This window comes from Gavialis gangeticus, unplaced genomic scaffold, assembly GCF_001723915.1.
Source record: "Gavialis gangeticus isolate Ggan-Ray unplaced genomic scaffold, GavGan_comp1, whole genome shotgun sequence".
Classification (NCBI taxonomy): domain Eukaryota; kingdom Metazoa; phylum Chordata; order Crocodylia; family Gavialidae; genus Gavialis; species Gavialis gangeticus.
The window spans coordinates 158377228-158393240 of record NW_017729032.1 but is presented as its reverse complement, the minus strand read 5'-3'; the positions used below and the strand labels follow the sequence as shown (position 1 = coordinate 158393240).

Genomic DNA, 16013 nt, shown 5'->3' with positions numbered 1-16013 from the left:
ATTGTACAGTCTGTTGCTAAGTGAACAGGAAAGCCAAAAAGAACACGATTAAGATATATGCAAGGCAGAACAACCAGTCCTTTAGAAATAAAGCTCACTTCACATTATGAAGTGCTTTTTATGAAAAGGACTGTTACCCACATAAAAGCAGTTTCTCTCCATATCTAATGCCAGGGGCTGTATGTCTAGAAGGACTTCAGAGGCAAACTGAACAGGAATGCTATATGTGAAATACACTGACTGCCACCTCCTGCTAATCCTAAAGAACAAAGTTGTGTGGAGGGAAATTGAAGTAAAATTATGTGCATTATGTTTTGTTAAACTACTTACATTTTGATTACTTTGCTGAACTCTCATGACTTACATGCTTCTTACTGGACAATGGGGGTTACCCAATGTTAGCGGAAGTGCTTTTCTGCCCCATTTCTTCCTCCCCTATCCACTGGTTCATTTCTTTTCACCCCATCTTATCTATTTTCTATTTGTTCTGTCCAGGTCTACAGTAGAAGTTTCTGGTCTTACAGGAATACTGATTAGTGGTATGGGAGCTGTGAGATTTTTTTTAAGCCTTATTTTTGTACTGGCAACAGACCTGTCAGACACGTAATTATGCTGGGATAAGTGTTTTTGAAGGCATGATTAATTTAGCTCAGTACAAACTAAGTTGGCAAAATCACTTTTTTGCTAGCATAAGCTGTGTGGTACCCGAAGGATTTGCCAGTACATCTGTATCAGCCAACTTTTTCTAGTGTCAACATGGCTCCTTATCTTGTCTTCACAACTTCCAGTGACACAGGTTTAGCATGAAGGGAAAACAAAGAGGTTAGCCTCTCTAAATATTTGGGCTTCCAGTAGCAAGAACACTGCACCTGAGCAGAACCATAAGCTGCTACCTTGGAGTGATGGTACAGAGAAATGTGAGAACCCTACTCAACCTGAGCAACAGAGCAGAACATTGAATTAAATTTCAGTAGTTATACAATGCATAATGGGGAAGCAACTATATTTATTATTCTTATTGTGTTCTGAATTAGCTAGATTTTTTCCTTTACTTAGGTAGAGAAATATTAATTCTAAAAATAGAATTACGACATTGAATTATATTCAAGTAAGACCTGAATAACCACACTGTGACTAACATTTCTAAAAAAGTGCAAAAGTAAAAGTTAATGCCCTTAGCCTTCAGTTCAGTACCTAAAAAGAGGATTTTTAGAGATGTCCAAATCTTTGAGAACTCAAGCCCAGTGGACACAATGTTCATAATTCACTTGATTTAAAAAAAAAAAAAAAATACTTCACACAGCTGGCTCATTTTGCATTTCTAAGCCCAAGCTTAGCTTTCTACCATTCTTGAACATTTGGGTCTGCACTTTTATTAGTATAAAAATATCATGCTTCATTTGGTCATGTCTCAAAGGAAAGGACATGAGCAACCTTTTGGGAGGGTCTCACAGAAGACTGGAATTACAGAACTTCCAACAATTAAAGGGGCTGTACAGGGCCACCAAGGCCCTTAGTGGAGAACATGCTACAGATCAGTAACCTTTACATAAGATAACAGAAGAAAAATATAAAATGAAGTGGTAGATGCATGATCTTGGATGTATGACTAGCATGCCGCTTTTTATAAGATTCAAGAGAAAGTTTCCAGTCTCCTGTTCAAGGGCACAAACAGGTTATTAAGACTTGGTGAGGACGGGTTATGTACCCTGCACATAACGGTTTGCCCAGTCTCGGAGGTTCTTAACAGTCCTTTGAAATCTTTATCTGACTGACATGAATCAGTGCTAGACACAGGATTCTGGCCAACACTAGAGTTACTATTAAACTCGATGTTATAGGTAGTTTTTTCTAATTTAATAAATGCTAATTGCGTTTTACAATTGAAATGTTATTCACTTGGCCACATTATGGTAAATGATATTGTTATGCAGTGCTCCAACTGGTTGCAGAAAGGAACTTGGTATTTTTTTTCCTTTCCTTTTTTCAGATTAGATTAGATTTTTAACCCAGTTATGCAGAGTAAACACAGGTCTTCAGCCTTTAATACAGATTGGCCTCTTCCCATCTAATCCCAATTGCCTTTGAAGTGGTCTACACATTGGTAGTATTTTAGTTCGAAAGAGTATGGATTGGGGAGATTGGTATATCAGGTTTAAATATAAGAAGGGAGCAGGCTCTGACTGCAATGAGATGGTAGTTTTTTGAAGCACCATCTCATTTTATAAAAACTGAACCCGTTAGCAATGCTGAATAATAAATACCTGAGGGAAGGCTGTGGAATAGTGTCTGGACTGGCTGGGACCTGAACACCCTTTTCCCACTCCTGTTTCCATGTGTCCGCAAAGAGGTAATATTCATCGGGGTTAACATGGTGAGAATCAGGGAGTTTCATGGCACTAATGAGATCCTTCCGGAACACCTGCACACAAAGAAATAAAGAAATAAAACTAAAATAAACCGATCTCTCATTTGGAAAGAAAAAAAAAAAAAAATCAGTGGTATTAAACAGTCTGAATAGTTTTCCCTGATATTATAACCACACTGCTAACATAGTTGACATGGACAATTAGTTAATTTTCTTAAGGACTCCACTGAAGACTCCCTCAACACCCATCTTTTCCTTGACCTCCACAGGAGTCACCGCATACCCTCCCAACCCCTGCTCTCTCCTGAGATCTCACATATTCCACTGAGAACCAGGAGACTCCCCGCATAACGTGGCAGCCACACTCCTCTCCCCCCAGCAACTAATCCCATTTCTTTCCAGCGAGCCGCAGTGGCTTCTGCACCCCTTTACCTCTACTCCTAACTTGAGGGCTCCCTATAAGCCCTGCTCATTCCCAAGCTGAATCTAAATAGCCAAAAATGAAAGGAAGCTAGGATAGGATAAGGGAAGCCAAGATAAGGTAGGGTCATTCAGCATTCTTCTGGAGAAGCTAAAATCATGGAGCATGTACCAGCTAAAAACCAGACCCTAAGCAATCACCCAACACTGTTTTGGCTTAAAGAAAGAAATTTAAAGTTTCTTCAGCTATTGGATGATTACAACAGAACAACCCTGTTACAACAGAATGGTTGGCTACAACAGAACAACATCTGTTCACCAAGACTAGGAATAATGGTCATCAACTGCTAGAAGATTGCTTCAGATTAGATGTTAAGAAAAAAAAATGTATGATTCATATGTCCAAAGTCTGGAACAGACTCCCCCCAGAGGTGGTACAGTCGCCTTCCCTGGAGATCTCTAAGGGACGACTGGACGCACCTCACCGGGGTCATCTGACCTCAGTAGTCTTTCCTGCCTTAGAGTGGGAGGGTTGGACCTGATGCTCTCAGGAGGTCTCTTCCAGCCCCTAACTTCTATGAAATCTGATGCATCTATGAACCCCTAGCCTAACATTTTTGGTTCTTATGTACTGTGAGTACACTGGTTTAAAGAAAAGGACATACCTACAGTTTGCATTCAGCAGACATTGACAAAGTATGACAGTGACAAACTTTCATCCTCCTTGCAAAATGAGCAAAAGCAGGGACCATGGCTTGCTTCAAGGAGTGCCTGAGGTGAAAGTCCTGGCTGGCTGAACAGCAGTATGTTCAAAAGGGCACAGAGAACTAAGTAAGCCATCAAAGCCAAAGCTGTTCTAATAGGCAGTCACTCAAAGAGGAAAATAACCCCATGATAAGACCTGCAGAACTTCTTTTTTATTTTTTTTAATCAACTGTGATAATTTTATATAGAAACAAGAGCTAGTTATCTAAATTTAATTAGCTCTTCCTGATCTCTCTTCAATCTGATGTTATCAGTCATTACAAAAATAATAAATAAATAAATTCATAGACATTAGGGGCTGGGAGGTCTTTGAATTCTCCTCAGCCTGATGAAGGCTGACAAAGAGCGTGTGCCCAAAAGCTTGCAAAGAAAAGATTTTTTTGGTACTATTTAGTTGGTCTAATAAAAGATATCATCTCTGACCCAAAAGCTTTGTGTAAAACAAACACACAAATTCCCAGTTTTATTAGCTTGCACCCATATAAAAGCGATTGTGAAACATGCGTGAGGAAACAACTACACAGTATTTTCCACTTTTCCAAAGAACCTGAACTTTTACAGTAAATGTGCACCGGCAACAGGAACCCTGCCCCATCCCCACATATACTTTTGCTGATGTTACCTACCAAAAAATGTTTAAAGTTCTTTTAACTTTAAAGGTCTAGCTGTTGATACCGTAGTTGGTGGGCTTTGCAATCGGGCACCATTTCGTTATTTAATAAGCACTGCATGTGTGGTCATATTTTAAAATGATAATTCACTACCATGTCTGTCTCTGCTTTAATAAAATAGCTACTGATAATTTGGGACATAAAAGTAGAGCCTTAGGATATACTGTGACAGCATTTTATTTATTTATTTGTACATATGCAAGAACAGCAGCACATCAAGTAGGACACTGAACAGAAAGAGACAAATTAACAGGCCCCTATGGTTTTCCCCACCTACAATGCACTTGTTAGAAATAGTTTCCAGAAGTATTCTATGCTAGATTCCTCAAGTAGTCAACAAGTGTCTTCATAAATAGATACCTTAAAGTCTTTAAAACGTTGGATCTACAATTACAGCCATTTAAAAAACAAACAGGCCTTACACAGGTTAGGTAAAAATCTCCTTACCTATATCACCATCACAAACACTCTGGCAAAATATAATAACCCAACTTAAGTCAGGAAGACTTCACAGACTGATATCCGTGAACACGCAATGTTTCTCAAGCAACTTGAATATATTAAACACAAAACTGAACTAGTATAAATCACTTTCAAATGCACTTCATTCTTCTCTCTGCTGCAATGGGATGAGTTTTCTTTTAGAAGCATTAACCCGGCATATTCAAAAGTTCTCCAAGAAAAACAAACAACAAATTAATATGTATTTATTGGCTAAATTATTGGAGGTGATGTTATATAATCTTACCCAAGATGATGCTTTACAAACTACCTTGTAAGTTACTGGCTGAAACTATGAAACGACAGGTTTGTACTAAGCAGACTGATTACCAGGGATCCTGGTTTTCTCTGATTAAAAAAAACAAAAAAAACAAACCACCCAATTTTCAGTTAGAAAAGCAACCCCAAATCCACATTTTTTCTAAGATTAAAATGAAACACCACTAATATATAGATAAAAGTTAAAATATATCTATATATTAGTGGTGTTTCATTTTAATCATGGAAAAACGTAATTCGGGGTGACTTTTTTTAACTGAAAATTGGGGATTTTTTTTTTTTTAAATCAGAGAATACCAGGATCCCTACTGATTACTTACACCAGAAGGAAAAGTACTAGTAGAAGAGTCTGTTCTAATGGCATTGACTTAATGTGAATTCATCTGTTGATCATCTGCCACATGTGAATTGTGCCATCTGTATTTTTAGAACCAAGGCCTGGACCATTTTCCTCTTTGTTGCACAGCACCAATTATATCACCAATTCTAGACAATATGCATATCGACTGGATTTACAACAGCACTGTCATAGAAGGCCAATGAGGTATAAGTTGGGGCAATGTATGGTTAACATCAACTACAAGGAACCCAATACCAGACCAATATTTCCTTAGTATACATTTTTCACGATAGTTACAGCACTATTCTAGTCATTCAGGGATTTAAAACTGTTACAAAACCGTCTATAATCTGCATGCTTGTCCATCACCCTCAGTACTGCAGCAACCTCCAACAACAGAGTGGGAAAGCTCCCAGCTCAAGGGCAAAGACAGATCTCTAGTGCCATATTTCTTTCTTTGTCACTTAAAAAGAAAACTCCGATGAAACCTAGAAGGACTTGGGTATGATTTTATTAGCATTACCTTCAATATTTGACCTCAATATCATCAGCTGCCAAAAGACTTGGCAAATGGAACACTCTTTCAAAAGGGACACAAGTCACCGTTTGACAAAATTGCTTTTCCAGGTACATGATATAAGCAAGCTTTTTAAATTAACTGCCTTCCCTCCATTGCCCAAAATCACTAAGCAACTATTTCAAGCAACTGTGTAGGGTCTGCGCTCTTGGAAATGTGGAATGGCTTCTCTTCCTTAACACAGAAAATAGTCATCAATTCCTCAGGTATCACAGCAAACCGCAGGTTTATAAAAATGTTTGGAGATTAAAATAGGAGCTCTGTAGAAAGACAGGCACACAAAAATACCAAAGAAGCCTTTATTCAAATGCAAGTTAACCCAAACAATATTACAGAACAATATCTGAACCACAAAAAATTTAAATACAGCTTTGATACATTTTGTAAATTCATGTTTACTAGACGAAAAACCTGAAAGTAAGGAGGAATAACAAGGAGGAATAACTTTTTTGCCACACCTACATTCATCTTGTTGCTTACAATACAGATATAATCTGACATTTCTCTCATGCTTACATACATAAATGCAATCAAAGTTCTCATAAAGTACTAAGCTAACTACCTAAGTTTCTTGGCAAGTTACACTTAAATGAAAATCTCAGAAGTGACAGGGATGCTCTTATTTCAGACTATGCGCTTATTGGCTGTGTCCAAGCAAGCATGGACACGTGGGGCCGCAGACCTGTCTGTGGTGCCACACACCGTACATGTAGGTGTTCTCTGCACTGTTACCTTACAGCACAGGGGGCGTTTCACCATGGGAGATCCCAAGGTCCAAAAACTTACACCAAAATAGTGGGGCAGCTCACATGGCAGCAGCACATCCCATCCAAAACCAGAACCTGGCCAGCCAGAGTCAGGCTCTAGCTGCCAACCACGCTTTCTGCCACAGCTGACATCCTTGGGGCTTCAGGTAAGGTGCACAGTTGCTGGCCCCAGCCTCCCTTACCCAACCTGGGGTAACCTGTCACGCACCAGAGCACACGTGGTACGGGCATGTGGCAGGAGGTTTGCCACTGACTATTAGTCCCAGTGGAAAACATCCACACTCATCTGAACGCACCCACTGAAGCCTAACTGGCTTCTGCCTTCAGAACTCAGTATTCACATGCCTACAATATGAGGGTCCTTTAGTGCTTTGCCCCCTCCATTTATCTTTCACAGAGGGAAGGATCCATTACTTCACCACTCACCTTCTCTCTCCTTTTAAATAACTTGTAATGGTGAAAAAAATGCAGGTTAAAAAGAGGAATAGAATGGGAAGAAAGAGGGAAGAAATCTTTTTAAATAAATCACACGTTAAAACTATCAAGTCTCAGTTCTGATGCTAGCCTTTCCCAAGCACGACAGCTGGAGATAGTCCAATGAGCAGCAGCAGAGGATGTCAGAATGTTTTGAATGTGCTACCCTGCAAATGCTAGATCCTGAATATACTCACTCCATATCAAAGACAAGTTAACCTGCAGTGCTCTTGTTTTGCCTCTTTCATAAAAAGCGTCCCCCTCACCTCAAACAACAAAAACAACAACAAAAAAACTTATTGGCACATTTAGATTTTTTACAATAAAGAATACCTGTAGAACTTAACAAGATACACAAATACGAATTAATTCAGCAGGAAACAGAAGCAACCATTGTACTTCAGAGAGCATTTCACTCAACTATAAGTACCAAAAAACACCTAAGAAAGAAACCACCAGCTACATGAGTGAGGAAAAAAGGCTGTATTAAATACTCCACATGGAGAATAGTTCAAGTTTTTCCCACCTTTTTGCCAGCCTTGCCTTTTCATTCATTCACATGCCTGTCCTTTCTGCAAAGCTGCTTGACAAGCACTTTCTGTGATCTGTCATGGATAGCATCGTACTAGTCTGCCTAGGTGACCTTAGAGGAACCAGTTCTTCAGAAGAATAATCTGCAGCTCTGGAGTACCTTAGCAGCCACCAGTTCAGTCATTTGACAATCTCTGCACAAAAAATACAGCACAAATACACATCCTGAAAAATTCCTCAATGCCCAAAGGCAAATCCATCCCTCCTTTCTTAAAAAAGCACCCTTATATCTTGCTAAACTAATCACAACTATGAGCATCTTACAAATCTTCCTTAAAGTACCATAATTTTATCATAGGCAGGCAAGGTTCTTTGAGCAATATCTTTTATTAGACTGAGTAGCTGCAAAAGAGACTTTTTTTTGTTTGGTCCTTAAACCAACACCAAAAAACCGAGCATAATTTTATCATGCATCACAAAAATGTCTTCCACTTTTATTATGTTATTTCTTCTGCTCTTACATCACACAAATTTACCATTAATTTAAAAGTCTGGTGTACTAGCTATGTAGGGGCATCAAAGAGGTAACATTCCCTTTTCAAGAAGGGGGCTTAAGCATAGGAAGCTGCACCTTTGCTCCTGTATGTAGAGGCCCTCTAGAAGTCAATACAAACTGACAAGAGAAGATATAGATAGATATGTAAACAAGTTTTAAAAGAATTACACACCTACTATCGCCAGAGACTCAAAGTAGTGCTTGGAAAAACAAAGTAGATTATAAAAAGTTCTGTAGTGACTCAAAGCACAAAACAGAGGATGTGCAAATCCTGTTTAACATGCAAATCTGCAGGAAACCTCCCTGGGCTAACATCTTGAATTTTATAGAGCTGCTAATACCACCTATGGCTAAAGTTGCCTGAGACATCTTCCTATAAGACCTTATTTATAGCTGCTTGCAAATCTCTGATATGTGTGGTGGCCAGAACCAGAGGGGTTACTATCATGAACAATGAATATATGTTCTTGGAGACATCCAGGCAATCGTCTAGCAGTTAAGATTAGCTAATGCAAAGCTTGCAAGTTTGCAACCTGCAAGTGGAATTTATCTGTCACAATTTAACCAAAGTGTTGAATCTAACCGTTTGCACTGATCATGGGACTGACTGGGCCCCCAAAACAAGCAAATCTACAAGATTAGCTGATCTAACAGGGTTTTTTTTAAAGGTCAGCCATAATAAGATCTGACCACTTAATATAATTAGCACATTCCAAGGAATCCAAAGAATAAGAAACCAAGGGGTTGATCTTGGGCGTAGTAATGCTAATTTCAAACCTCAAAGTAATGTGGTATAATTTGCTTCTTGGGTGAACCCGAGTTCAGGCAGGAACCTTTCATGATAATTTCTAACACTTTTTAATCCCATAAGGTAACATCTATAGGGCAAGATTGTGAGTGGCTCTAAAGCCAACAGATTAGCATTAAATAAGGCATAAAGGAATGTGCATGTCAAGTAACCAGTTTCAAGGATGGGACAGAAGGACCATCGCTGTACCAAGCCTAGACCCCGGACTCCCAGTGTGAGCAAGGACCGGATCCTGACTAAGGGACCTTCCTGGTGACCCCTTGGACAGCGTTGATCAGGGATGCCCGACTTCACTGGAACAACTTGGCGCGCACCTGGCATACAGGTACTGCTGATAAGTTGCCAACCCTATGTGGGAACTCTTTGTCATTCTGTCTATCTGTTGTTATTATTTACTATTAGCTCTTTATTACTGTACTATTTGTTTGTCGCATTAACCTTTCTGTTAATTGTTGTATGTTAAGCTATAAGTAAATTTGCCTTTACTTCACTCCCGACTCACCTCCTCAATCCCGAACCCAGTAGCTTAATGGCTGATACGCTCACAGCACCTAGCCGGCCTGTGACACATATGCTGTACTTGTTTACTCTGAAATTTTCCAGACTGGGTTTTTTCCTGAATTCTTTTTAAAGTTGCAGCTGAAATAGTTTCTTAGAACAAAGGTCATGGAAAAAATATTGCTTACCAGAAATATTCTTACCACCACCTACATACCAAATATTCTATAGGATATAGTACACAGTCCAAGTGCGCACATGGTCTCCCAGGGATGTAGAAGTTGTCTCTGGGGCCGGTCAAGATCAGGCTGTGCCAGAGCCAGAAGCACAGAGCCAGTCTGGCAGGATACTATATGCAGCGTGCACCCCACGTTGGCCCTGGTGCTGCATGCAGCGCCTGTATGCTGCATAAACTGGCCTTGAGGCTCCCAGTGCACATAAGGTGGGGTGGCATGGGCCACATGCAGCCCATGCACTGGACCCCACGAATGTTGCATGCAGCACTGGGAACATGACAAGATGCACCCCATGCAGCCCCACATACTGCATGAACAGCAAGTGCCACATGCACTGCCTGCACTGCACAGGGTTTTGATCCTGGTTCAGCCTATAGACAGGCCCAGAGAGCCTCATCCAGTCCATAGGATTAGATGAGTTTGACACCTCTGCTCTACACTGTCCTAAAAGCTGGTGCCCAGGCAGCATGAAAGAGAAGGAAACAAACCAAAATGGACTACAATGTGAGGGAAGGGGAATGGCAGTAGCAAATGTTCCTGTAACCACTATAACATTCCTCTGGAAAACCTAGAATTGAACCTTCCATTTCTACATTTCTGTTATCCACAACAGGTGCAACACCCAGAGCCACAGACAGGATTAAAGACCTATTACTGGTACTAATTATTTCATTAATTCAGACGGCAGACATGCGTGCTGTGGGTCTCTCACCTCCTAGGCTAGGGACAGACATTACACAAACCGGTTTAAGGGATCAGAAACTGGTTTAAACCTGTAACAGAACAGACATTCAGTGCACATAAACCAGTTTCAAAATGGCTGAAACCAGTTTGAGACAAACCTGGTTGAATGTAGTATCAGATTTAACCAATTTGGCTCAAACTGGTTTATGTATTGTCTGTCCCAGACCCTGTGCTGGTTTAAGTTAAACCAGACTCCCCAGCATCCTTTCTGGGCAGGGCTCTGCTCTGCTCAAGCTGGGCTGGACTGGTGTCTCCGATCTCTAGCCCGAGTAGGGAAAGGACCTGGCAAGACACCGGGCAGCATGGACCCATTAAGGTCAACTGGACAGGAAGGGAATTACTTCTTCCCTCCTTTTCCTCCTCCCCTACTGCAGTCAGGGTCTACCTGTCAGCTGGGGAGCAGGGGGGAAGGGGTTGTGGTGGTGGCCCCTGGGGCTGGCAGACCCCAGCTGTAGGACAAAAGGGTCAGAGGGAGAAATTAACCCTTCTCCCTGCCCCCTTCACCTTAACGCGGCCATGCTAGGATGGTTGTCCCATGGGGCAGGGAAGGGGGGGGTCTATTTTGTGCTAGGGGGGACTCTTCCCCCAGGGTGAAGAAGGGGGCTCTGTGGGATACAGGAGGGAGACTACTCCTCCTCTTCCTCCTCTCCCCCCAGCCTATGTCTCCCCTCCATCATGTCTATTAGAATCACCCCAAAGAAACAAGAGAAGCAGCCAAGGAAGAAATTCAATAGAGTGCTTGTAAGACCCAGCTAAGAGTGATAAATCTCCAGCAGTGCGTTAGTGAGAAACTCTGACTTCCCTGATGTTCTTGATGCCATTGCAGGCCTCAAGGAAACCATTCACAAGGCATGTGAAGAATCTCCAGGCTTCTCCACAAAGAAACATCAGGACTGGTTCCATAAGAAAGACAGGGAAAGTCAAGGTCTCACCGACAGAGCCCTCAAAGCTTGGCCGAAGGAAATCAGCTCCAAAACAAAACCAAGACACTTATCATCACCACATTAAAGCTAAGACCCAGAGGAAAATTTAAGAATGAAAGAACATATGGAAGGAGGACAAAGCAAGATTCAAAAGTCTGTCAAGAGTTGTAGTTTCTTCAGCACAGCCAAGCTATCAATGCGACAGACACATGAGGAGCAGTCTCTCTGATGTCCAAGGATGGAACAAGCACTGACAGCTCCACCATTGATGCACAGTAGAAGAACTTCCAAGAGCTGCTGCACCAAGATTTTAATGTCAAAGAAAAACCATCCAAGCCAGGGTTAAACAACCCCTGGCATACATGCCACTTAGTGGCACATGTAGACATTTTCTTTGGCATGCCAGGGTGTGCTGAGAAAAATGCTTTAAATTTTAAGTTGCTGCTCCAGGCTCTCTGAAGAAGCCACAGCTCCCAGCACCATAGCAGGCACCTGAAGCAGGGCGAGGACAGCACAGGCAGGGACACAAGGATGCTGTCTGCATTCTGCTGACGCTGCCACCATGTCTGTGGTGGTGCTGAGAGTTTCACAAAGCTTCACAAACTCAGCCATAGGCACCTAGGGCTCAGCACAACACAGACTGCATCCCTGCCTGTGCTGCCCCCAGCCCACCCCTGGTGCCTGCCAAGGCACTGGGAGCTTTTACAAAGCTTTATCAAAGGCTCAGCACCACCACAGACATCAGAAGTCCCTACCCCGCTGCATATGAGGGAAGCATGTGGCTCTGTGCGACAGATAGCTCAGGAGCCTGTTGGTGCTGGAACCAATTTCTGTGGTTTGCAAACTGAGAGTTTAACATTGCATATTATTCACTTAATTTTGCCCTGTTAAATTGATTCATATTCAGTTTTTGCTCTCTCAAACCAGTTCATATTAGTCAGCTTATTTTGCTCTATTACATCATTTCTTATTCAAATATTCACTCTCTTTTAAACCAGTGCATATTTTCAGTTGTTTACTTTCATAAAACAGTTCATATGCAGTTTATTTTGATCTCTCTACTTTGCATTCCTAGATTTAAACATTTCATATTGCTCACTTTTTAGTGCATGTTTCTGCTCTCTGATTGCCTTCTTGGAAGTACTTACTAAGATTTATACACACTTCAAATAATTCAATTCCTTCTGATTCTCTGCTTTCTGTTTGCCTGTTTACACCGTTTGCCCTGCATTTGGTTTGCATCAACTTCACGAAATGTTACAGTTAGAAGACATACAAAAGTAGTATATGACATTTTATTTATTGTCACCAGGGTTAGAATTTTTAGAAAACCTGGTATTTACTATAAGAAAGCAACATTATGATTATTAACTATATTAAATATGCAGTTCATCCTGCCACGTACTGTCCGCCCAAGTTTTGTTTCTTCTGGCGCACCAGCACCTTACAGGGTAGATATCGCAGTTTTTTCAGTGCATTGGCCAAAAACATTGTCTACCCCTGATCCAAACCATGGCACAACACCCATTAAGGACTATGCTGCAGATCCACCAACTTAAAGAGCCCTTGAAAGCCATTAAGCTGATGAAGAACAACAAAGCATGTGGTCCTGATGGAATACCAGCTGCAATTTATAAGGTGAAAAAAAAACTCACACCAATGACAACTCATTATTATAAAACTCTAGAAATGAGCATATTCCCAGTGACTTGAGAGATGCCAGAATCATATTCAAGAAGGGAGGTAGATCCGAGTGCCGTAATTACTGTAGTATTGCACTCCCATCCATAGGTGGGAAGATCCTTCCTCACATTCTCTTGATTTCCTCACTGAGGAGATCCTATGCAAATCCCAGTAAGATTTCAGGCCACTTAGATGTACAACAGATATGATCTTTACTGCTAGATCACTGCAGGAGAGGTGCTGCAAGCAACACTGAGATCTTTACACGGCCTTCATTGATCTGACTTCAAGCTGTTGATTCAATAAACAAAGAGGCCCTATGAAAAATCCTAATGAGATGCCTGTCAAAATTTGTTACAATGATCAGAGGTGGTCAAGATTACATGGCAGCAACTGTCCTAAGCAATGGCTTAGAAACAGACCCCTTCAGAATAGAACTGGAGTCAAGCAAGAGTATGCGATCACACCAACACCCTTTTCCATCTGTCTTACAGCTATTCGAAATCTCATTACTGGGAGACTTCCATCTGACGTCAGTATCTGTGGACAAGAATCTTTTTAACATCAACTGGTTACATTCCAAATGCAAGATAAATAAACAACACTTCCATTACTGATATTCAAAACACTGAAAATTGTGTCAGGTGTTACCACTCAACTGAAGACCTCCAGGTCACTTATGATTGATTGTGAAGGGTATAAAATGCTTCCATTCATTGCCAACTTCACAGAAACCAAGATCCTTTACCAACCCATCCCAAGCCAACCAGTTGCACCTCCACATAGCACTATTAGAGAGTAATCTTTGCAAAATCTTTGAGCATTTCACCTGTCTTGGTAGCCATCTTTCCCAAAAAAGTAAATGTAGATAATGATATTCAGCACTGCATAAAATCTGCTAGTGCTGCCTTTGGACATCTCTGAAACTGCATGTTCAATAAACATGACATGATGATCCAAGCCTACTTCTCACCTAGTAGGCTGTCATCCCCACCTTGCTGTGTGGTTGGCAGCTTGTGTCAAGCCTACACAGTAAAGGAAGGAGTGGGGCAAGGCTGGTGGTTGGGGACACTGCCCAACCAAAGCAGCACACAGGGCCTAGGCTGGAGGAGGTGGCAACGCGCAGCTGTGAAGCCCAGCTGGGGAGCAGGACGAAGCCATAGGTGGCTCATCCCAGAGGGAAGGGGTGGGGAGGGGTTCCCCACCTCTGCGCACACTCACGGGGAATGGTCAGGCCCATAGGCAACACATCAGGGAAGCATGGGGGGCCTGTGCCTCCCCAGATTTCTGTGCCCACAGCAGGGTATGGGGCTGCAGCCTGGCACCAGGCAGAAGCCTACTCCACAGCGTAGCAGGGAGTTAGCCCTTACTACCACATCCCCCTTTCTCAAGGGAAAACTTGATACACAGTTACAAAAATAACCTAAGCAAAGCAGAAACACCACAAAGCGACAGGGCGGACAGCCACAGTTGAACCCACAACCTGGCGAGCAAAGGTGCAGGAGAAGGTCTGACTTTCCATTAAAAAAAAAAAAACCCCAACATATGTAAGTATTTAGAATTTAATTTGTTATAGCGATTGAGGCATTGGGAGGCTTCCAAATTGCTTTGAAATTGTAAGTATATAAAAAAAACCACTGTGTTCAACTGAGCAAGTACAAAGAGAGAAGCAAGAGCAGCAAGCGAGTGCAGAGAGAGAAGAGAGATACTTGGGGGGGGTTTATTCAGAGAATTTTGGATTTTTTTTTTTATTTTTTTTTTTATTAGAGAAAACCAGGATCCCTTGTCATAAGGATGCCTAAACAGGTCTTATACTCCCAACTCACAGATAGAGATGAGCAAAAGGAGAGATTCAAGGACACCTTGAAGGCTAACCTGAAGAAAGACGGTATTGACATCAATACCTAGGAGACTGGATTCAAACAGTGAATCATCCCCAATGGCACCATGATGTAAAACAAGGCATTGATCATTTTGAGCAAACATGTCTCACTATGACAGCAGATAAATGACAGAGATAAGGGAAAAAGAGCTGTGACCCAACATCACCAGGATTTACTACTTCATCCCAGAATTGTTGGCTACATCTGCAGTTAAACACGAGGATCTTGGATCAGCCTTTTTAGCCATCTACTGACTTGCTAAGGGCTTCCCTATTTACTGGGAGACTGTCATCCTCATATCAAGGGACTGCCACTGGCACCAGCTCTGCCATCAGATCTCAAAGGGGCCAAATTATACTGATCACCTGAGTTTGTGGAGGAGGGAGGGGAGTTAATATAGTATCACATTTTTTTTTGCAGTTTAGTTTTACATATACTTTTTAGTTGCTCTAAAATATCTTTAGAAGAACATTACAGTTTCAGAGTCAAACACTAAAACATTAAGAAGGACCCAAATTCAATGTCCTGAGCAATGTTCATTAAGCCCATTCCTGTGGACACCTTGCAACGAATTGAAGCATGTTCCCACAGGACAACTGCCTGCCTCATTTAATGGGAAGAACAGACCTGCTTTAGGAATGAATCAGGGTCACACAATGAAGCAAATGGGTGTCTACAAGATTCCTAAATTATTTGCTAAGGAAGTTGAAAAGTGTGTAATGAATTAAGAAAGGTTAAAGAAAGAGAGGCTGCTGTAACAATAAAGGAAAGTGAATGTTCCCTGGAAAATCAGATTCCATCCCTGTCTGCCAAAGCTCTCATGTGATCCCAGGCAAATCTCATAAACCAGAGTATCCACAGATTGTTTGCCCCTTCATTTATAGAGCCTAACAGCATGCTCAGCATAACAGACAGAAGCGCTGCACGCTCACAGCTGCAACTGAATCCAATGAAAGCACCTCTCTGAACAAATGAAGTCCTAAAAAAAA

General features: G+C 41.5%; 1 protein-coding gene across 4 annotated transcripts in view; it reads right to left on the bottom strand.

Moving 5' to 3' along the window:
* Positions 1-16013, bottom strand: part of JADE3 (jade family PHD finger 3) — a 131886-nt gene that overhangs the window by 37401 nt on the left and 78472 nt on the right. For 3 of the 4 annotated variants that reach the window (XR_002098986.1, XM_019525035.1, XM_019525036.1), the window contains one exon: positions 2265-2422. Coding sequence is in view for 3 of the 4 variants with exons in the window: in XM_019525035.1 (XP_019380580.1) it covers positions 2265-2422 (158 nt within the window). In the remaining variant the exon portion in view is untranslated. Of the gene's footprint in view, positions 1-2264; positions 2423-7688; positions 7888-16013 lie in introns of all 4 variants that reach the window. The other variant, XM_019525037.1, reaches the window with a different exon arrangement.